Below are 24,024 nucleotides of genomic sequence, written 5' to 3'. Positions count from 1 at the left end.
AGGTAAGAAGTATAGATACCTATTGGTTTCAGTCAAGACTTGGTGAATATTTGTTCCTATCCCAGAACATCGAGTACATCTGATAGTTTTCCACAATTTGCAGAATCCACATAGAGTTTCTTGTTAGTGGTGCTGCAGATCAGGACTTAAATGCAGTACCAGGGCAATAAGCATCCACAGCTGCTCCCAGCTCTATGCCTGATTCTAATCAGTATTCTTCTTGCCTGCTCATGAATGCTTAAATTCACCAGATTTTTAAAAAAAACAGGGAAGGAAACAACATAACTACCTTCGGGCCTGATCCCAAGCCTATTAAAGACAATAGGAGTCTTTCCACTCATTTCAACAGACTTTTGGATCAGGCCCACAAAACCTCCTCCTCCGTCATTAGTGAATGTTTACATCATGGTGTAAAAAAAAGGCTCATTAAATAATTCACAGCAATACAGCCATTTAATGTGAACCTCTGAAAGCCAAGGAGAAGGCAGGCCAGGAGAATCTCTGAGAATCAGACCCTGTGTGTCTGCAGTTGAGCACCCATAAAACTGAGGCATCCAATGGTGGACACTTTTGAAAATTCTGGTCCCAGTGACTTGCTCAGATCAGTCTCAGCTGAAATTAGGTCTTAGCTGGGATTTCCTGATCCCCAGTCATGTGTTCAAACCACTCGCCCACACCTTTCTGCCAGTAAGAATATTTATAACAGAAAGTACCAATTTATCTAATAAATACAGTGAACTATGAACTTCCTTTTTTATTTCTCTCTGGAGTCAATCCATTTAACACAGGTGCCTTCACAGAAAGACATATTTTAAAAGCTGGGCTAATACTGCAAAATACACTGTGGGAATATCAATTTAAATTTTTAACAAATACCCTTTGACTGTGCTTGTGCCCCTTTTGTGTCCATCTTCTGTGAATATTCTAGCAAACGTACTCACTAGAAGGAGTGTTCAGAAAAAACAGCAAATTTTAAGAAGAATGGTCCAAATCTTCAAAGCTATTTAGGAGTTAGGCCCCTAAATAGCTTTGAACGTCTGGGCCAATATTTACAGAAGGCAAATATCACATTACATTTGTATTGGTGAACAGTCACAGCAGAAAGCTGTAATATTAACACCTATTATCTGTGGTGAGCTTTGGATCAAGCCCAATGTACATTCAATACCACTTAATGGCAGGTATCTGATAACGGTAGTCAGGCAGACAGCAGCACTCTTTGCAGATGTGGGGAGAGGACACACAGGCGCAATCCCTTACTCTTATTAAAAGTGCTGTTCAATCTTCAATGTCCATGAGGTGCAGGCAGGACCTTCATGTTTATCGTCCCATCTAAAAGCCACAGTATGTGACATTCCTTGTTATACTTTCCCCAGACACAAAGAGCAAAGCAGTCTCATTTTCAGTCTAAATTACTTTAAATTTCAGATAGAGAAAAACAAACAGAAAAAACAACTATGAGAAGGAGAAAACGCAGTGACTCACTCAGTAACACGCTGCACCTGAACTGAACACAAAATGGCAACTAGCTCACAGCTGCTCCTGCAGACCCCTCTCAATTTAAAGATACAGCACACAAAACATAAACCAGACTTGTGTTGGATCATATTAAATAAGTTCTGTATTAAAATCACAAATGAGTTTATTCCCCATAGTTTAAATTCCAGGGTATTACTAATTAAGAGGTCTCTTGGTTTTTGGTACTGTTTCTCTCCCCCTATGTGTGAAACTTGCAAGCTGCTAATTGTGTTAGTACATTCTAAGACAGAGTCTGTTCTCAAAGCAATTCACAGAGAGAGAGACTCAAAGCAATACTCTGCAACAACAGAAACAGCACCCAGAAACTCCCCGCCCTTTTGTTGTATTAACAATTGTGATTAAAATAGAGATAGAGGATGTATGTGGATGGATGCTTGGTGTGGATAATAACTGAATGATCAGGGAGGTGCCAGCCGAAGAATCCAGTGTCCATCGGCTGAAGGCGGCGTCAAGTGGAAATAACCAGAGGACCCCTGGAGGGCAGACGGGAATCCACCCAACAGCCTCAAGAATGGGAGAACCAAAGAACAAGGTAACATTGGGCTGCACGGAGCTGTCAGGAACGTGACATCTGCTGATTGATTCAGCAACAGCATGATGAAGCAATTCCCATAGACTGGCATAGGAAGAAATTCCTATAAAAATGGACTCTAGAAAGTGAGAACTTTGGGGTCTGATTCTGCAAACCAACTTCCAGGAGCGTCAGATGAGCATCTGACAAGGCCCTGCTCCCTCCTCATGTCCAGGCCACCTGGCCAGTGGCTTGGCATGAGCAACTCTAAGGCTGGTATTATGATACCAACCTTGCAGAACCTGTGTGTGTGTGTGTGTGTGTGAATGAATGAATGTGTGAATAAATATGAAATTGAATGGAATGTTATAGCTATAACTAACTGCTTACTATGATTCTTTCTGTATTCACAATAAATGTGGCATTTTGCCTTTTCCCCTTTAATAAGATCCTGCTGGTTTTTATTTTATTGGTATAACACTGGTAACACCTCTTTTCACTCCTAGAGCTATATCTCAACACACTCTCAATGTATTTATATTTTACTATACAGAAATATGGTGATTCCTTCTAAACAATGGTCACAGGCCAGCTAAAGTTATCCTTGGCATTGCCAGGAAGCACTGCTTCTCAAAAACTAGCTAAAATCTGAAGTCTACCCAGTAAAAGAGAGCTACTTATCCAAATGAGCTCTCCCTCTTCTATGCAGCAGAACTTCTAATTCTGGCTCCCTTCAAATTTCTTGCCAGTGGGCAAGAAACAAATGTGAGTTGGTCTAGTTCCAAGTTAGAGTGACTTTCCTTCATGGTCATGGATGGTGTTAGAAACAGGAAGTCTCACTAACCAGTCTATTCCCCAGTCAGCCAGGTTGTTTTAAATTTAAGAATCTCTGTGGAGATTTGGAAGCGTCCCACCTCTCACCTCTGACCACTACATTGGGAAGACCTTGTTTGGGGGGATTTTTTTTTTTTTTTTAAATCTTCAGGCAATGTTTGGCCCCTGATGAACTTTTCTATTATTGACAAATCTTTTCCTGAGGTCAGACTAGGAGAAATGTTTCTGTCATCCATTCTCCATCTCTTTTGTAATAGATATAGCATAAATCCCACCTTCTAACTTTCCTCAGGGAAAGACATGTCAGCCAGGAGGAAAAGAAGTACTTTTAGCTTCTCCAGCCCATTGATTCTCTGAGCATCTCAACAATATTCCTGATTTCTTTCCCAAAACTCCAACTGCTTTTCTGTTTGGGAAGTGGGGGTGAGAAATACAGCTGGCAGAGAAAGAGTATAGCTCCCTTCAAAATCATGATTAAGCTTCAGCCACTGGGGAGCCCAAGAATCTGGATCAAGTGAGGAGTATTAGCACCAGCTATTAGGGGGATTTTCACAATACGTAACACAGCTTCCAAGGGCTGGCAGGCTGTGAAGACCATTTTGGCTGGATCAGGCCCTGGCTACAGCCTTTTAGATGTAGTTCTCTGAAAAGTGACTGTAAAAATGTCATCTTTTTACTAATCAGACCTGCTCCCTGTTTGTATTCAGAGTCAGGCCTGCTTACTTTACCAACAGAAGTACATTTTTGTTACTATTTTTCATGCTTGTTAACATTGCAGCACTAACACATCTATGGGAAAGTGAGCTGGATTCTATTCTGGTTCCCTCAAACTCAAGAAGTTTTCCATTCCCAAAGCAAAGCCAAATTCTAACCTCAGTTACACCTGCTTAGCCCCACTAAAGACATTGTGGTTGCTCAGATGTAAATGAAGGGACAATTTGGTTGCAGAATATTTATGCACACACGTACATATATACATGGAGTGAAGAAATAACCAGACAAACAAAATGGCTGCCATGGGCACTCATTTTCCATGTCTACCATGGGAAGTGAGTGACTTGGAAGCCAGCTATATTTTCCTATTCAGTAGATAGGGGCAGGCAGGCAAGGCCTTGGAGAATGAGTCGGGGCTGAACAAACCCTGAATAACCCAGAACAGCATGTGAAATAGCCACTCATACAGCCAGCAACCTGCATGCTCATCAGAAGTGGTGGACAAACAGTTTGCTCTAATGGACTATTTAAAAAGTAGGCCTGCGTTCTACAACATACAGGTCTGAGTTCTATGAATTTGATAGAAAACGAGCATTCCAAATGCAAAATCAAATATCAGGAGCACTTTTTGCCTAATCCTGATCACAGGGAAGTGGGATCCCATTGATTTCAAAGGGCGCAGGAGCAGACCCTATATACTGCACTTGCATGGGAATGGACTCAGTGATCTAACATTGCTTTTCCAGTTATAACATCGACTGTATAATACTATAATCTTGAAACACTAAGGGCTTGTCTACACTGTCAATTTACTGCACTGCAACTTTCTCGCTCTGGAGTGTGAAAAAACACCCCCCTGAGCACAGCAAGTTTCAGCGCTGTGAAGACAGTGCACTGGTATAGGCAGTGCACCAGTGCCATGCTCCCAGCAGTGGTAGCTACGCCCCTCATGGAGTGGGTTTTTTAGAGCACTGGGAGAGCTCTCTCTCAGCACTCTGCTGTGACTACATAAGCCACATTAAAGCGTTGCCAGCGTAGACTAACCCTAAGTCAGTGAACTGAGTGCACCGGTTCACAAAGGGAGCCTTAGCCTCTAAAACTAAAAACTATTTACCCAGGCTAATTTTTCCCTCTACAGTTACTCACACCTTCTTATCAACTTACAACTACAATACCCACCTGCTGAAGGGAAGAAACAGACTGACAGAGCCAGATGCGTACCCAGAAGTCACCTACTACAGGACAGGCCCAACAAAGAAAATAACAGGACGCCACTAGCCATCACCTTCAGCCCCCAACTGAAACCTCTCCAACGCATCATCAAGGATCTACAACCTATCCTGAAGGACGACCCAACATTCTCACAGATCTTGGGAGACAGGCCAGTCCTTGCCTACAGACAGCCCCCCAACCTGAAGCGAATACTCACCAGCAACCACACTCCACACAACAGAACCACTAACCCAGGAACCTATCCTTGCAACAAAGCCTGTTGCCAACTGTGTCCACATATCTATTCAGGGGACACCATCACATCAGCCACACTATCAGAGGCTCGTTCACCTGCACATCTACCAATGTGATATATGCCATCATGTGCCAGCAATGCCCCTCTGCCATGTCCATTGGTCAAACTGGACAGTCTCTACGTAAAAGAATAAATGGACACAAATCAGATGTCAAGAATTATAACATTCAAAAACCAGTTGGAGAACACTTCAATCTCTCTGGTCACTCGATTACAGACCTAAAAATTGCAATTCTTCAATAAAAAAACTTCAAAAACAGACTCCAATGAGAGACTGCTGAATTGGAATTAATTTGCAAACTGGATACAATTAACTTAGGCTTGAATAGAGACTGGGAGTGGATGGGTCATTACACAAAGTAAAACTATTTCCCCTTAAAAAGAAAAGGAGTACTTGTGGCACCTTAGAGACTAACCAATTTATTTGAGCACAAGCTTTTGTGAGCTACAGCTCACTTCATCGGATGCATACAGTATGCATCTGATGAAGTGAGCTGTAGCTCACGAAAGCTTATGCTCAAATAAATTGGTTAGTCTCTAAGGTGCCACAAGTACTCCTTTTCTTTTTGCGAATACAGACTAACACGGCTGTTACTCTGAAACCTGTCATTATTTCCCCTTGTTTATTCCCCACTCCCACCCCCCACTGACTTCACTGGAGTTACTCCTGATTTTGATAGGTTAAGTGAGATCAGTATTGTGCACTGAGGGTTTTGCAAATTTTCCCAAGAATCCACAAAGTTGATCTAGGACAGACTGACTGTTTTTCTTAGTGAAAATGGGGAAATGGCAAGTCAGACATTAATGTTAGCTAAACACTTGCCATTTTTCTCTTTTTCTCAGAGTCCTCCCTTTGCTAAAAATATTGAGTCGAGAACCACAAGATACTTTGCTCTCCATGAAACCCGTGGAAACATAACTTTCATCTCAGTTGGTCAATAGCATGATTTTTTTCCCCCTCACTAAGCTCTATTGGTAAGTTTGCAACAACCATCACTGAGCTTTTGCTACCTGGTTGATTCTTATGACCGGGTCCTAGCTACCTGAGAGACTTCAACTCTTAGAACAGCAGCTCAAATCAAACTAACAGCCTGGAGATTTAAATGGGCAGGGGCTACTGGAAGGACATTTCCAATGAAGTGTTTTCCAACTATGGAATCACTCCCTACATCTAACAGCGCCTGAGTCAGTTGACCTTGCTGCAAGGCCTGCCTACTTTTATTCCAACCTTTCTCTGAGTAAGTGATTGAGGATATGGAGAGTGATGCGTGAGAGTAATTTTGATGGGTTATGGAGGGGGGTTAAGTCTGATTTGGTTAAATTAAGAATTTGATTTAACTGGGGTATGTAACAATAGAAAGGTGCATTTTAATAAAGTGGAGTAATTAACTAATGAGCTAGGAGAACTGGAGCAGTTACTGGTTTTCTGGGTTATGCATATGGGCCAAATCCTACTTAACTTGGCATATATATGTTCTTACAGGCAAGAGTAAGCTGAAAGGGATTTGACTGATGTTGCATAAACTTTCTGGACACTGAAATGTCAGCTGAAGATTGTTTAGTCCTCACGTAATACAAATCACTCTGATGATCTATGTGGTAGTATGGCTGATAAAGAAATTTCTACATAGCCATTTTTGGTTTGGACTTCCAAGATGAGCCACATGATGGATATATAAATCCTTAAGAAAGACCCGTATATGGACTCAGGCATGGTATAAACATTGGCAATGTTTGGCAGAAATTCTACTCCAAGACAGATATCCACTAAAATTTTAAAAAATCATAATGTGGAATACATGTGACTCTTCTTATCATGCAGAGATCCACTGAAAGGTACAGGTTAAAAATTCTGATTTTTCAAGGAACTTTTGTCCACAAATATTTTTTAAGAATCTTAACTATCAGACTGGAGCAAAATATCTTCAGAAGTAGCCAGGTATTTGTGAAGAGTACATAGATTGTTATTTTATCAAGAGATTTGCAGATCAAACAAATACAAATATGTATTTAAGAAAGACAGTAGGTAAAATGCTGATTTAAAAAATGTCTATTTTATAGATTTTATATAGCTGGATGTATATTGCTGTAGTATCTCAGCACCGTCCATGTAAAATCAATAGCAATGTCCCTAGCAGTGTCTAATCTATCTATCTTTTTATACCATGCTCACCAACATTGTATCTAAAGTTGAAGTCCCAGTGTAATCAGTGGAACCAGTGTAATCATGGGACCAAGATCTGGCTTTCAGATTCTGCATTTTAGTTGAAACTCCATATCATAATTGTACATCAGTAAAAGAGCCCTAAACTGCATATACTGTATATGCTGTATTTGCATATTGAGGATGGGGTGGCATGCATTTCATAATACAGGTTTATGTTCTACAGCTGAGAATTGTTTCAAGTGCTAAATCCTTTTCACATGTCTTATCATATTAGGTTTGCCCCATAGTTTTGAGAAGGGGCAATACATTCATCCTCACTAATGCAAATGAGAATCATCTACAAAATCATCATAATGAAGCCACATATAAAAAAATAGTGCACGTATTGTTGCATTATTCCTATAGTTAGGGCCCAATCCCGCCATGCGATGAGTTTCCTAAATTCCCATTGCCTTCAATGGAAGTTTTGGTCTCGCCCAGCACCCCCTGCGATGAGCCACAGTGTTTAGTGTAAACAATAACCTTTCTTTTCTTTTCTTTTCTTTCTTCCTTTAAACTATCACCAACAGCAAGATTAGGTGAAATGAAACCAAATTAATTAAAACTCAATGAAATATTAAGCATCTTAGTACTCCAAAATTACATTGCATTTTATAATAAAATATATACATTCACATAACCTAAATATTTAATTATAAATATAAAATCCACAAAATTGTAAAATATATATATATAATGCACATATCCTCAGACCATATTAAATAAAGAATCCATTCAGTTTCACATCTCACCAAGACAATTTGATCATTAATCCACGGAGGTTTTAGAAGGAAAGAAGGACTTTCCAAGACAGATAAATTGAAATGATCCTGCTTTGATCTCTATGGTTAAGAATCAGTTACAATAGAAGATGAACAACAAGGGGCAGAGCTACTGGCCTTTTTATGGGTAACAAAGGTATCAGCAAACAACTACTTAATCAATATTTGGCCAGGGACACTGAAAACTTCCTTTTCAGATTTTAATTCCTAGTTGTAAAACAACTGTAGAGCAACCAGCGAGATAAGACATAAAACTGACTACTTAATTGCCTTTTACTGTCATGTTAGTTATATATGTACATTCTTAATAGTTCTTGAATCTTTATTTACCAGAATAAATAAATGACCTCCCATAGACTGCATCGAAGTCCAACTAACTAAATATTCTCAGCACATGAAACAGTTTAACTATAATATGTCCACGGTGATTTTATTTTAATTTCATTATGCCTCACTTTTTCTCTAGTAACGTGATTTAAACAGAATTACGTTAACAGCATGGGGCAGCAGTACTTCAGGGCAAATGAAGTAAAATTATGCACCACGTTGCACTAAACAAAGTCTTGTGGTGAGTTATGTTACTGTACATCACTTTTATTAGCAAGAGATCCCTGCATTTTGGGAACTTTTGGAAGCATACAAAACTTTTATTCATTTATTTTGTTCTCTCTCTCCCCATACATAGCATTTCAAGTGATTTTTATATGGAGAAATTCACACTGACTACACTGGTCTGATTTATTGTGTTGTGTTTCACTCAATTTCTTCTTAAATTAACCAGAGAACACTTTGTAGTTCTGCTTCATTTCCCAATACAGTTTTATTACTTAACCCTGGGGACTCTCAATAATCTATCATGATCAACTTTATGTATTCTCCCCTTCCAAATACATATCCCCATTCTTATCAATAAATGCATCTTATCAATAAATACAAAACTAAACCTTCCTCCAGCAAATATTAGATAACAAATTCACTTATTTCAATTGATACAACAGAAATTTACCATTTTAAATTGCCCAAAAATTATCTTCTAAGGTTTTCATCATCTTAGATTTTTTTGTAAATTTGAATTTATCTCTGACTAAACTTACAAAATCTTATCTTCCCAACTGATATCACTTTGGCTAACGCAGTGCCAGAAATCCTTAGCTTCAGAGAGAAATTTGCCTGAGTAATGAGTTCAGGATTAGACCCCCCCATTATCATTTAGCCCTCAACAGAACAAAAGAAATCGAGGACCCAGTCCTGCAAGCAATAACCTATGTGAGTAACTTTATGCACATGAGTAGGCCCTTTGAATGGGACGTCTAGTTACTCAAATATGACAGGTTTCAGAGTAGCAGCCGTGTTAGTCTATATTCGCAAAAAGAAAAGGAGTACTTGTGGCACCTTAGAGACTAACAAATTTATTTGAGCATAAGCTTTCGTGAGCTACAGCTCACTTCATCGGATGCATTTTCCATTTTCCTTCCATTTTCATCAGATGAGCTACAGCTCACTTCATTTGATGCATTTTCCATTTTCCTTTTCAAATATGACGTTTGAAGGATTGAGGTGTGAGGGCCCAATCTTGTAAACCTTTACTATGTCCTGAACCCAAGGATTTCACAGGGAGCTAAGAGTGCTCAGCACCTTCAAAGTTGGGTTCAAAAGGAGCCCAATTCATACCGAGGCAAAACTCCCATTAAAGTCAAAGATTTTGAAAGCAATATCTGCATGGTGTTTGCCAACAGACAGAGTAAGAATTTTATGAGCAAAATCCTGGCCACGCTGAAATCAATGGGAGTTAAGCCATGGAGTTCAGTGACTCCAGAATGTTACCCTATAAGTCTAGTCAAATATTAATTCAGAAGTAGAGAGTAGTCAAAACAGATAACATCTTTAGTAGTTTCCTTGCATGATTTGAAATGTCAGTTTTTGTCATATAAATTGAAATGCATGAATCTGTGATCTAATATTTGCTAAGGGAAGTTTGGTCTTGTTTTAAATTTATTTACTGGGACGAGTTGGAATCGGGCCCTTTTAAGTTAAGGAGGTTACTTTTTTAAGACCGCAAAACAAAATAAAACCATCGTTAATCAAATCTTAGGCTATGTCTACATTAGAGACCTTGCAGCGGCACAGCTGTACTGATGCAGCTGTGCTTCTGTAAGATCTCCCATGTATGCCGGCGGGAGAGAGCTCTCGTTGATATCATTTAGTCACCCTCAATGAGCAGCAGCAGCTAGGTCGGCAGGAGAGCCTCTCCCACTGACATAGAGTTGTCCACACCGGCACTTCTGTCGGTGTAACTTATGTCATTCAGAGGGGTGTTTTCTTCACATCCCTGAGCGACATAAGTTTTACCAACAAAAGTGCTAGTGTGGACATAGCCTTAGTTTCAAAAAAGGGAGGTGTCATTCCTCTGTGTGTATCAGAGGCCCTGTTGCTAAATGGAATCATTTTCTCTCTTGTTTGGGGTATTGATAGCATTATTGTCTATATGGCACTATTGGTGTGCAATGAGTAAAACATCTAACACTCCTTGAAAATGTTTCTTGCCTTAATCGACCTTCAAGATAGTAATCTAAGGGCCTGATACTGTGAGGTGTGGAGCACCCTCAATTCTCCCTGAAGCCAGTGGTAGTTGTGGGTGCTCAATACCACTCTGGAAATGCTCAGCAACACCTTCTTGGATTAGACCCTAACTTATTGGTAGGTTCAATAATAGGTGCAATCTTATCTGGGATTTATTTGTTCTGTGTTTGTACAGCACCTAGCACAATGGGGTCCTGGTCCATGACAGGGCATGCTAGGCACTATCACTATAAAAATAATAAATACTAATATTAATATTAAATCCTGCAGTCCTTACTCACTTGTTTGTCAAGAACATTTCCCTGCTTTTTTGTCTATTTCAACTGTTTGAGTACAGTAACTCCATTCTAATTACACAAGTTTAATTCTTAGAGATACTAGTAATAAAATACTTGAAAGTACTTTTAAGAAATTATAGATTCAATAAAATACTTGCTCTCAATCACAGAGTCATCTCATTTAATTCCATATCTGATATTTTTTTACTAGGAACATTTAGAACAACTACACTTATTAGAACGCCGTAAGACAAAATTTGTGGTCTTACTATTGAATTACATATAGCACGTGTATTGCTTACAGTGGAACAAATAAAACATGTCCCTTGTTTTAGAGAAAATGTGGTTTGGTGGCAGACATACACAGAACATATATAGTGCTTTTCAGCTGGAGATCACAAAATGTTTTACAAAAGTGCGTAAGTGTACTTAGCCCTGTTCTCTAAATAGGAAAACGGCACCAAAAAGAGATGGTACACCCCGGGGTCACACAGCCATGAATAGAAACTACTCTGCTTCTTTCCAGTCCCATGCTCTAACCACTGGACCAACATCGTCCCCACAATGAAGAAATGTATGGAGATACACAGATTGATATTTGGTTCCGGTACGTCAACCCTCTTCTTTGGGAAATTAATCAGATTAATTAAACAGACTAAAAATATCCTCCTGAAGGTTATCTAGCAACCAAAATTAATCCATCTTGGAGCTCATCTAGCCTATGCTACCCTTTAGATCATGTGTAACCACTTCAAAGCTCATGCATCAAGTCAGTAATTGTAACATTGCATCTAAATATTTAAGCTAGAGGCTGGTAGTCGCGTGTCCCATTTACAGTCAGCATCTGTCCTCTAATTCCATTACAGTACAAAGCAAAAATGTTTCCCAAAACTCACAAACAGGAAAAGCATCATACGGCTATAGAAGCAGCAACAGCTTCGGCTTTCTAGTTACTGAGTGGGGCTTTTGTGTTAAGATCTTTCTTTTCTTTAAACTCCCCCCACAAAAAGAGGGGTGGTGGCAGAAATTGCACTAATGTGAGCCTTAGGCCAAAAAAGAAAAAAGAAAAAAAAAGTGTGGGGGGGGGAGGAGGAGGGGAGTTTGATCCAAGATGAAAGTAAGAAGGAAATAAAGGAGGCAATTTAGTCTGCTGCAGCCTGAATTGCTCACTCAGAGAAGCCAAGGGTAGGGATGACTAGGGCTCTTTGGAATAGTGCGCATGACTGGGGAAGAATCCATTGTGACCATGCCTGGGGCCAATTCCACTGGGTAGGAGAACAGAGGGTCCCATTTAAGCACTAAGCAGACTGTGTCACCCAGTGCAGCAGCAGCAGCCGTGTCTCCCAACCAGCGCAACCCTGCTCCTGATCCAGCACTGAGAAGGGCCGAGAAAGAACTCTGTGCTGCTGCACCCATCAGTTGAACTTTAAAACCACCTAACTTTCACTCACAAAACAACAGCCATCTCATGAAGTAGGGAGCCATCAAATTAGCCAACACAGCGTTTCACACATAGATTAAAAGGTACATGCAACTCCCCCTTATAAATCAGTTTTTCCAAAAATATAATGTATAAAGGCACATAAAAGTTTCTCTTCAAAGCTCCTTATTTATGGACTAAGCCTTTATTTGAAGTATATAATATGCCTACATGCATATAATATATAATATCTATATCATCTATATCTATACCAATCTACATCTATATACCTATATCGATTTCTCAAGATACATTAATATCAATTGTTACATATAATTGGCCTAGACAACGGAAAGCTTGGGGGGACTCGAGCCCCCTCAAAATTTAGGGATTGCATTAATAAATAAAGGAAACACTGAAACAGAAGGTCATTTATCTCACTTTACTTAAAGTAGACAAATTTACAAAACTACTGATTAAAGATGTATTCAACAGCTATTATTTTATTATTTTTAACTCTAGCCCTTCCCCCCAGTAAAAAGTTGCCTAACCCTTTGTATATTTAGAAGAAGATATAGCTATGTCAACCATAAAATCATAGGACAGGAAGGGCCCTCAAGAGGCCATCTAGTCCAGTCCCCTGCATGCATGGCAGGACTAAGTATTAATGTAGGGGGTGGGGGGCGGGTGTCAGGATCTAAGTATCTATAATCGAAATACAAATAGAGCTAGATATAGATATGATTTATTTCTATATTACAGATTTGTGTTTATGTTACAATTATTTATGTGGTGTTTACATCTATGTGATAAATATAGTATATCACATGGCTTGGCCATTTATCAAGCATTTTTGCGCACTTTATCTGCACTCTTCCTCTCGTCCAGCTCTGCCAGGGCTACTTCTAACATCACAAATCTCTGAGCAGCTTTAAACAGCTGCCATCAAAACCAAAACCAAAATGTTGTTTCTTTCTTTCCTTCAAATGAGGAATTCCCCCCCCAAACCCCGGAAATCATACAAGACTGAGGTGCAAAATGGATCAGAGATGAGCTAAAAGTCTGATACCTTCTAACTGAACAGAGTGCTAGCTTTGGAAAGGGGAGATTGCTAGTTCTCCAGAGGGACGCATCATTTGTTTGCAGCTCTATTATAAGTAATTCTAAAGGTTTCTGGAGATTATTAGTCAGATTTTTCTCTCTCTGAATCCTGCACTTATGGTATTAAGGTAACCTGGCTCTGTGGGGCCAGGGCTATGAAAAATAGTAATAGCATTGTATAAAACTCTTCAAAACATTCCTAAAAGAGTTCCCCCCACCCTGCAAAGTATATACCACTACCATACAGAATATATGATGGTGTGGTGCAGTGGTAAGCTTTGATTGGCACTTGTTTGTGACAACCCATATAAATCACATGCGGCTTCACCATTTGTGAACAACAAACCCAGCCCAAACTCATGACAATAAACCTTATAACCCATACCACCATGTATTCTCTATCTAGACCTCTGTATGAGGACAAATCCTGCTTTCCTTATTCACAGTCCTCAGATTTAAGTCAATGGGATACCTGCAAGCATGACCCTGCAGCAGTGAAGTTACTGGGAGCTTTAGCAATTACTTCAAGGGAAGCAGAATCAGGCTATGTGAATATAGAGAGTGGGATCTGATGATGTTTTTAACCTTAAATACAGATTCTGGGTGAAATCATGGCCCTGCTGATATCAGTGAGTTTTGAAACAGAATCTTGATCACTGGCTGGATATGTAAAGGAGCAGTGCATTTTAAATTATATTCTCCAAAAAATTCTCTCTATAATACCCTGCCCGCACTAATATTTGTGCTAACAAATCTCTTCTTGATCTCACCCTTTCCAGCATCTCTGCCACTCCTAAAATAATATTAAGTGGCAGAAGGACACAAGGGAAGATGGGAGGATGACTTATTGTAATGAAGAGTTTCATTTCCATGTGATAACCAACTCTTACCAGGAACTTAAGAGACACATTTTAAAAGCCCTGATCCTGCAAAGAGTTGTGTGGCCTTGACTTCCAGTGAAGCCCTTGTACCCAATCCTGCACCATTTAAATTAACGGGAGTTTTGCCATCAGCTTCGTTGGTAGTAGGCACCATGGGTCATTAATTTCAGTGGAAGCTCAAGGAGTTCAGAGTTCAATACCTTTCAAGAGGCAAGCAGCACCATCTCAGCATCAAGCCTTTCTACCCAAATAATCTAAGAGAACTTCACTTTTAAAAATATCAGTATTAAATATTGACAGAAATGACAACAGCACTGGCAGTGGGGATTTATTTTCCCAAAAGATCCCTCCATTTCCTTTGAGATCCAGGTTGTTAGTACTCTCTGAGTCTGTGAAATATCACTGAAACTTTGGCCCAGGCCAATACTGGGGCTAAAGCCTAAGCTTCAAGCGGCAGAGAGGGAAAGAGCACCAAAAGAATTCTGAGCTAGAGTTGAGTTGTGGGGTTTTGTTTTTTTAATCAAATGGTGATCTCCATCCATGTAATAGTTGCTGTTGACTGGATCAGGGATACTAGCGAGGCTTCCTGTTTTATCTTTTGTTTAATATTAGTGCTCAGCCAGCTAAGATAAACTCTCTGGACATATTTGCCCAGATTTTCAAAAATGATGAGTGATTTGGGGCACTTCCATTTTGGTGTGCCCAATTTGAGCCACACTGAAGATTTTCAGAAGTGTGTGGCACTTTCTGAAAAGTAGGCACCTTTAAAGTGTCTCAAGCTGGGCACTCAAAACCCCAAGCCACCCAAAACAGACAGATTTTTTTCAAAATCTTGGACACTGATTTTAGCCATTGCTTGCCCAATCCCTGCCTGAAGGAATTACTGGGTAAAATTCTGCACCCTCCATTATAAAGGAAGTTAGAATGGTCCCTTCTGGCCTTAAAATGTATGAATCCCCTAGTATTTTTGGTGTGTACATATGTACACACACAGAGAGAGAAGATGAAGCTTCCCTGAAAGCCCTAGTAACACTGAGTTAGAGTCCTAGTTTAGGGGTTTTTTGTTTTGTTTTGTTTTTACAATACAGAGGGATACTATAGTTTTAAAGAATAGCAGTTGTCCTTCTTGAATGGCAGTCGGCATCTCTAGATGTCTAGAAAGGCTAGAAACATTTTGTAGGTGAAAATAGCCACTTTTTCCACGGTGGAGAGTCCATAAAACTGCTCGAAGCATCAGCTATTGGGGCTCATTGAATAATTCATCCCTCATTGCAAGCCCATAATGTCTTTTCTCGGCCTTTTGTGGGGCTGTTTTCTCTTCTTTTCTCCTTGAATTATAAAAAGGTTGCCTTCTTTTGTTCACATCAAGCTGCTGCTAGCTGAAGCTTTGTCTGTGCAAAGCTAAAGTGTGAGTTTCAATGGACTCTCCCCTCTTTGTTTTCCAAGTTCATCTCCAAGTGTAGATTGTGTATAGAAGGCCTTCTTTGTAAAAGCTGGAAAAGTTGTACAAATGTTTGACCAGCTCATTTGGTACTTTTGTCTCCTCTTCTTCAGCGCCTATGCATGTGCAGAACAAGCTCTGGAGGAGGAGTGCTAGGACCTTCTAGCAACAAGTCCCACAGCACTGGCAACAGACTCTCTATCTCCTTACCAAGCCCAGGCCTGGAATACTAGGCACAACAACAACAACCTGCAGAGAGTTGTATCGTTTTCCTCTTTCTTGTTCAGGTTTCGATTTCATTGCATGTACTTCCCAGCACCTCACACAGGCTTTTCAGGAGGCAATAGTAAAAACCTAGGCTTGAAATAAATGCAAACCTCAAGCCACTGAGCTGGGTTTCTATTTTTCTCCAGCTCAAATTGCTATTTATTTTTAGACTTCTTGTTTGGTTGGGTTTTATTTTGAAGAAGACTCTTTTCTTTCCTCCCTATGTTCTCCTAGTGCCTAACGTCCAATTCCCAGGAACCGGAACTATTTCAAGTGATTCACAACAATAGCGGGCTAGAACTGGGAAAATTTTCAGCAGCATGCAAAACTGCCCTAGAAGGAAATTCTCTGCCTGAGATGGACTTGGAAATTACAGGAACTCTGGGTTTTATTCTCGCAGGGTCCGATCCTGCCAGGTTTATTCAAGCAAAAACTCTCTCACTTGAAGCCAATGAGCCAGAGCAAAGATTGCAGGCTCGGGCCCCAAATCAAGAGACTCGCTCCCCTTTGAAAAGTGATTTCAATGTGAATGATGAAAGTCACAATAGCGGTTCGGTTGAAGAACGGGCAGGGGCTGGGTTTGACCTGCTGGCCACAAGATTGCACACCCCGAATATACTTTTTCCTTTAACACCAAGCCCCCAAAACGAGCCACTTCGATCAGAGAAAGCGCCGCCTCCAGCGGCCAGCCAGAGTACCTGGCCAAGCGTGGGAAAGCTGAACGCCAGCGCTAACCCGGCGCTCGGGGCCCGATGACTTTAGCTCCTCACGCTGCGCTCTGCACCGTGCGATTAGGGCATATCTGTAACAGGGGGGCTGTCTCTGCGATCTCCTTCCCGGGATTGTTTAAAGTTTCCCTTGCTGCTGAAAATCCCAAACAAAGGGAACCAACTCTCTCTCCCTACCTCCGACTCCCTCTTGAATATGAACTGCACCAATCCGTTAATTTAAAGCGGCCGTTGGATGGGATTTAAAATCGCGTGGGATTTAGATGCACGTGGGAATTTCCCTTTGGGCTTTGGAGAAACTTGCGCTAATCAGGAATGGGCTCGTGTGCACCTGTCTCTTGTGCGCCCTCTAACATGATCCTTGCAGAGTCCGGGGGAAGAGACTGCCATCGGGTCGGTGAAACGCAACTAAGGCTAGGGGCCATGTGCAGCAAGGACACGACTCCTATGGGCATGGGGGTGTTGGGTGGGGGGAAGCAACGAAAGGAAAAGCAACCCAGGTGGGCTCGGAGCTTCTCCTCTACAAGTGCATTGCCTGCCTTCCTGGGGACCCTCAGCAGGCTGCGAGCCTGGGGAGCAAAGGATGCCTGGAGAGAAGCGGCCCCCCTTTGATCTCGCTGCCATCTGCAGAAAGGTGCCAACAGCTCTCACGCCTAAGGCCAGCTTTTACCACCACCACGAGAAGGCCTCATAAAACCCCTAGCCGGGCCCGGACCAGCCACTTCCGACACACTTTCTCCGAAGCCATCAGCCTCTAATGAGAGCGAGAGACTAACCCGGCCGGGACAACAAACAGGGGCGAGATAACCTACAGATCTGACCTCCCGGCGAACAAGGATCCCAGGGTCAAGAGGGAAACAAAGAGCGCACGTGAACCCCGCTCCATTGGGCTGGGTTTAATGACACCTCAAGCAGGCACCTGCCTTCAGCGCTGCCGGACCGGGCCCCCGCCCCAGCAGCTAACATGTGTGCGCCTCGCCCCACGTCCTTCCCTGACTGCCCAGGAGCAAAGCCCGATCCGGAAGCTGCAAACAAGATCCCCACTTCGCTCCGCGTCTGGGGGAAGCGATTGGCTTTACCTCGTTCGCTGAGGATCCCATCAATGCTATGCTTGGTCTTCTTGTCACTCTCTTCCGCTTCTTTCCTTTCCAGTTCGGCCTCCTCCTCTTCTCCTTTCCCAAATTTACTTCTCAGAATGCGGCTGATGGAGCTCACTTCAAGGAAAAACGAAGAGCTGTAAAGCAGCAGCGCTTTGCTGGCTTTAAAACAACCTCTCACTCTCGGGACCTCGGCAGTGACTGCCCCTCCGCTGCACCCTCATCCCTGGAGAGCTGCTGCCCCAACACCAGCGCACATCCAGAGGCGTGCTGGCTTGATCCTTGGCAATTCAGCCCACTACAGTGCATTGGTTTTTTACATCCCCCCTGGTTAAATTCAGGGGCTTCACTGCCTGTGAGGTTAGTGTCTATAAATCCGTATATTCCCTATGGGGTTTTTTTTTTAAGGGGTGGAACATATATTGCAAGATATTTTTGTTTTCTCCAAGCCAGTAAAGTCTGCTGACCAGAAAGCATTACAAGGGAAATTACAACAAAACGAGCCAGAGAGCAAACTATTTAGGAGGCCTCAGACTGCAGGGTTTCGATTTCCACGCCGGAATACTTGCCTATTGTAACAAAACCAAGCAAGAAAACAAGCCAGAGGAGAAAAGAAAAGCAGCCTTGGTTCATTTATTTGTTTCCAGATTCCAATCTGCAAAACAAACCCATGCTCTGAACTATCTCCTTGGCACAAGCTGGGGAGGGCGGGGGCGGGGGGTAAAGGAATGCAGTTGCTTCTTAATTAAAAACAAACTGCCCCACACCAGTGCAGAAATCCTCCCCGGGATCCATATGTTCAACTTGTACCCGCGGTTAATGCCGATCGTTTTATGAAGTTAGGAAAGTGACTAGGCCGGACCGCTTGTCGCCTCTTGCAAACAGCACAGCGGCAGCTACTGGGTTCTAGCTTTAGATTCCCTTTCAGAAATGATGCTCATCACTGAACGCTTTCCTCCATCCTCTGCCTGCAATAGACCCACAGGATACACTGCTTGCCCAACCGCCCACCCCAAACACACGCTTTGCATAAGAACCCAGATCTCATACCCCTAGGGGGGATGATGTCTGTTTATTAAATATTTGATGGCTCTGGAAGACGACTCTGGATAAAGGTGGCCTCTCCAAATGGCATCAATCAATAGCGCGTGAGTGGCTGTGCTGAGCCTGCTGAACGGAAATAGGAATAGACCCCAGTACCTGAGGGAACCGTGTTTCGATCGCAGACCCCGTCTTTGAGCAGTTTGTCCCGGATCTCCCAGCTGAACATGCCGGCATTCTCCCTCTTGTATTCCTCGATTTTCTTCTCAACATCCGGCGTTGTCACCTGCTTTAATACAACAAACCAGGCGGACACCAAGTTTGTACAGTTTGGATTTAATGCAGAAGGATCACAGCAAGACGCGAAGGTTAAATTCTGCCGCGTGAATCCGAAGTAACTCCTTTAACCTGACTGGAGTCGCTCCGGATTTACATCCCGTTATAATTAAGGGCACGATCTGGCCCCTTTGGAAAGCCTCTCATAATTATCAACGTCCTTCTGCTTTTAAAACTGACTCAGGACTGCCAGATACATACAACGACCCCGATCCTGTAGTCCCCAGAACGGCAAAATTCCCTAAGAAGTCCATTAGGGTTGCACTCGCATGAGAATTGAAGGATCGGGCCCATAGTAATCAAAACCTAAAGTGATGTAGTAATAACGTTTGTGTATATCTGTACAGAGGGTGGTGAGCAAAGAAATGTCCACAGAGAAGATGAAAATCGCAGTAAAAGTATTGTCAGTGACAGTGTAATGATCGGGAAAAGAGATTAAACTGTGCTAAAGTATAACTCAAACTACAAGTACAGACCCAACCTCGGAAATTTAGGAACAACAGAAAATAAGTCTAATAACAACAATGTAGATTTTTCTAAATATCATAAACAAACACTGACAAACGCACTGTTCTGAAATTTTGCTCGGATGTCCTAAACAACGAAAATAACGTTCAATTAAAAACCCTGCAAATCAGAAATAGAAATAATTTTCCAGATAATATGCCTGTAAAATAGATAAAGTAATTTATTCTAACGTTTGATATAAAAGTTTAATAATCCCAGCTTTAAAGGAGCAGCAAAGGAGAAAGAAAGAAAGAAAGAAAGAAAGAAAGAAAGAAAGAAAGAAAGAAAGAAAGAAAGAAAGAAAGAAAGAAAGAAAGAAAGAAAGAAAAGTTTTTTTGGCGGGGATATATATAATAATACAAACAAGTTAACAATCGTCCAAGGATCTATATTTGCCTGTATACACACTCTTTGGGTGTATGTATTTGTAAATATAAGTAGCGTTTGGGCAGACAACTAGGATATTAGCTGGAGATACATTGATAGAGCTGTACAGCAGCATGCTAAAAAACACTCCAGAATATAGGGCCCGATCCTGTAAACTCTCCCGCCCGCTAGTAATCCTGACTCAATGGCTAGACCAACTGACTCCACCTGGACCATGCTCCATCTGGAAAGTGCTCAACCCCTAAGAAGCTCCCACAGGTTTTGGTGGTGGGTATGTAGGGACCATTCGGAGGTGAATAAGAGCTTGCAGGATCGGGCCTTATTTCTTTGATTCATTTCCTAAGTTTTAAAAATATTTTATGGGACAGAGAAGTTCTAGAAATAGGCTGGGGAGGAGGCGGGGGGGGCTACACCCAGCACTTTGCACGCGAGTGTGTGTGTGCATCTCCATGCACACACTGTGTGGAGGAGTGTGTTGATTTCGAAGGTGTTTACATGGGCACAGGCAATTACGCAGCCGCTGATTATATTTTGTCTCTTGCATTAAATACAGCAGACTCTTTCTCCCCAGATGCTGCAGCCTGCAAATCCTTGGTCAGAACCAGGCTTGTGTGAGGTTTACTAGCCCCAGTAAGGCTTTGTCCAAATGAGCATCCTTCCCCAAATCACAGCAAAAGCGCAGCGTGCCCTCCTGCCTCCCCCGGGCCCATCCTGCAAGGGGCTGAGCTTCAGCTCTCACTGAAATCGACGGGAGGGGAAGAGGCTCAGCACCTAGCAGGGCCAGGCCCTAAACATAGTCACCACTGCGTTGCTGATCGCCTCACCTTGGGCTTGCTGCCCCCGATGGCCCCCGGCCGGATGGAGCCAGTCTCCTGGTACCTGCAGAGGATTTTGGAGACGCAGCCGTGGGACACGCGCAGCTGGCGAGAGATGACACAGGGCCTGATCCCGTGATGGGCCATCTCCACTATCTTGTGTCGGATATGGTTGGGCAAAGGCCTGCCATTAATAAAAACTCCACCGAGCTGATTGACTCTGCCCTGGCCTAAAGGAGTAGACACTAGAAAGGAGGGGGAAATGGAGTTACTTGTTGTGTGTGTTTTCAAGTCAACCCGACTTTCTCTGTGCGCGCACACTCCCCCATCCACATACACACAGACATGTACACGAGTTCATCCGCTCCCATCCTTGCGCCAGTTTAGTACTAGGTTGCCTGCCTGGACAGATCTGTGATAGTTAGAAACCCTGGGAGTGCCTGACAGCTGAGTGTCAACAGGTTAAATAATGTTTCAGACTTATCAACGGAGCGCCTTCAGAGAAGGGAAATATTACGTGCTAGTGGGAACTTATTTCCAGAAGCAACTTCAGGAGCCAGATGACACATCTTATTCGCATGTTAGTTACATAGGTACCACTCGGCCCCTCCAGTCAGAGGGGGAACTGAGAGCCCTGACCATTTCGGGATTTTGTGAATCCATCCATCTAATCTAATCTAATCTGTAAAACAGACTGCAGGAGAAAACCAGAGTAAAATTTTCACCTGTTACACTCCATCATTTACTATTGGAAAGACTTTTATTACCTGCTTTAATTAGCCGCTACTAATGGGCTCCTGGTAGAAGTGAAAAGGGGGAAAAACATAAAACTTCCAGAAGAATCTTTTAAAGGGTTTGGACTGTGTAATTCCAACCTGCTTCTTGTTATTATTCTTCCGTGACTCTAAAATTGGGTCCGTGGTATCTCTTTTTCTTTTAGTTTCACCCCTCATCGCTCGCCCCTTGAACCGTTTTTACAGAAACGTTAATAAGGAACAAAAGTTTGAGAGACTCTACTCCAGGAGGATAGGGGAAGTGAACTGATGTCTAAAAGTCCGTTTCAATTTTTTAAAGTATTGCCGTCCTTAAATTTGCTGAGAATCCGAAGAGATTTAGAGCCGGATATTGCAATCCTTATTCAGGCTAACTTCCCATTGGTATCAGTGGGAGTTTTGTCTGAGTGAGGGGTGCAGGATCGGGTCCCAAGATTAAGACGACAGAACCCCTGACAATCAACAGGATCTCCCCCAAAGTTATTCTGGGGCTCTAATTTGCAATGCTGCCTTCTTCAAAGCAGAATCCGTGGAGAACGTTAATGCAAATAATGCATGTTATATGTGTGTGCATAAATTGTAAGGGAGTCCTTTTGTGCACTCACTTTTCCATGTTGTTAAAGAGGTTTTTTCTTGCTCTAACCTTGTGCAGTTGCAGTTCTAATTTGTGTTTTAATCTAAGTAACTAGTGCACAGCATTGGATGAAAAAAATGTTTCTCAACAACACACACACGAGTTTGAACACCCCGCCCCCCCTCCCCAGGTTTGAACACACACACTCAGAGAGACACACGGGTTTGAAAATTCATCATACAGCTAGAGAGCATTCCTACCTTCTAATGGAAATCCGCTGCGAGGGTAGTTCTGCCCGGGAGCTGGTCGCATCATTCTTGGGACAGCTCCTGCTAGAGTTGTCATGTTGTATACAGCTTTACTTTAATATTATATCCAGGAGAATGCTGATATACGAGAGATCAGCTCTGGTAATAGATCCCACTGAAGAAGGAAAAGTCCTGGAAAAAAGGGAGGGGGATGTTGGGGGGTGGGGGGGGACTTGCTCTCCTTTTGTCAATAAGACGTGATATCCCAAAGCAAAGGGGAGAGAGAGAGACAAAAAGGAGAAAAGGGAAACAAAGTTTGGGGCGAGAAAGGGAAACTTGCATACAAGTCGCAGGAAAGAGCTCGGGCGGCTGCTGGCCACTGTGTGAAGATGAGCGCACTTTGATATGAAAAGGGGGAGGGGGTGCCAGGAATGATTTCTTCCTGTTGTTGATACAGAGTGAAAGGAACTCCGCTCTGGAGTATTTATTAGTTCTTTCCCCCAAAGCTTCATCAGGATCTCTGAGCTGCGATTGGCCAGCAGGGAGACTGTCCCGTCTGGAGAAGACAGGAGCTGATTGGGTGAAATCTGCAACTTTCTCTTCTCATCATTACAATCGAGGCCTGAATCTAGGAGTGTGACCCAGGCATTGCCTCTTCCCTTGATAAAGTGTCCTTTCATAGAATGGCTGGACAGGAGAAAATGCAGAAGCAGGGGAGAAAGCAGCCTTCAGTGGGGAAACTGTTCATTCCTTTTACAACTGTCTTGGCACAATGCCACTTGAAGGAGATTACAATAAGGAAGCAACCAGACACTTGCATTTCTTGAAGTCGGTCTCTCTGGTCACCTTTTCTTTCCTGGGGGATTGTAGACGTACGGCTGTGTGCTGTCCTGGTCAAACAGCCTGCGAGAAATTAAAGGGGAAGTTGTGTTTCTATTGATACAGTTCTTTGTCTGCCTATTTCCACCAGCACATCTTCTCTGAGATTGTGCGAAGGGGGAATAAAACTGTCCTCTCTCTCCTTCTCTCTCTCGCTTTCTCTTTTCACTGAAATCGGTAGCAATGGAGAATAAAATCTCTGGAGCAAACGGTGCTATCCGGTTTTCAAGCAGAAGTCTCCATTGTTCCCACTGGGAATTTCTGCTTTAAAAACGGATGGCAAGATGTGGCCCTATATTATATATTTGTGTGTGTGTGTGTGTGTGTTAAAGCAAGTCTTGCTAACAAACATTTGTTCCCAGGAATTTATTGTAGTATTCAAACTAAACTGCTGGAAAAATAAAAGAAGTAAAGTCTGACTAGGAGCTGAAGTGACCACAGCAGGATATGACGCCAGGAGTGTTGTAAAGACTGTCTGTCCTTAAAGAAGGTACTATTGTGCATGTCCTTTTATTTATAACTTGGTAAGTGCCAGCAAACTCGCCTCCTTTACACTC

The 24,024-nt window shown here is 42.3% G+C and overlaps 1 protein-coding gene across 2 annotated transcripts in view; it reads right to left on the bottom strand.

Annotated features, from left to right (window-relative positions):
* Window positions 1-22,728, bottom strand: part of PAX3 (paired box 3) — a 118,132-nt gene extending 95,404 nt beyond the window's left edge. The window contains exons 1-4 of one of the 2 annotated variants that reach the window (XM_074963946.1): window positions 22,601-22,728; window positions 21,003-21,238; window positions 19,108-19,237; window positions 17,890-18,024 (exon numbers count right to left, since the gene is read on the bottom strand). In XM_074963946.1, the coding sequence (XP_074820047.1) occupies window positions 17,890-18,024; window positions 19,108-19,237; window positions 21,003-21,238; window positions 22,601-22,685 (586 nt within the window). In that variant the 5' untranslated portion in view covers window positions 22,686-22,728. The remainder of the gene's footprint in view (window positions 1-17,889; window positions 18,025-19,107; window positions 19,238-21,002; window positions 21,239-22,600) is intronic. The other variant, XM_074963947.1, reaches the window with a different exon arrangement.
* Between the last annotated feature and the right edge of the window lie 1,296 nt (window positions 22,729-24,024).

Source organism: Natator depressus, chromosome 9 (genome assembly GCF_965152275.1).
Source record: "Natator depressus isolate rNatDep1 chromosome 9, rNatDep2.hap1, whole genome shotgun sequence".
NCBI classification, from domain to species: domain Eukaryota; kingdom Metazoa; phylum Chordata; order Testudines; family Cheloniidae; genus Natator; species Natator depressus.
Note: the sequence above shows the minus strand (reverse complement) of the source record. Positions and strands in the feature narration are given on the sequence as shown.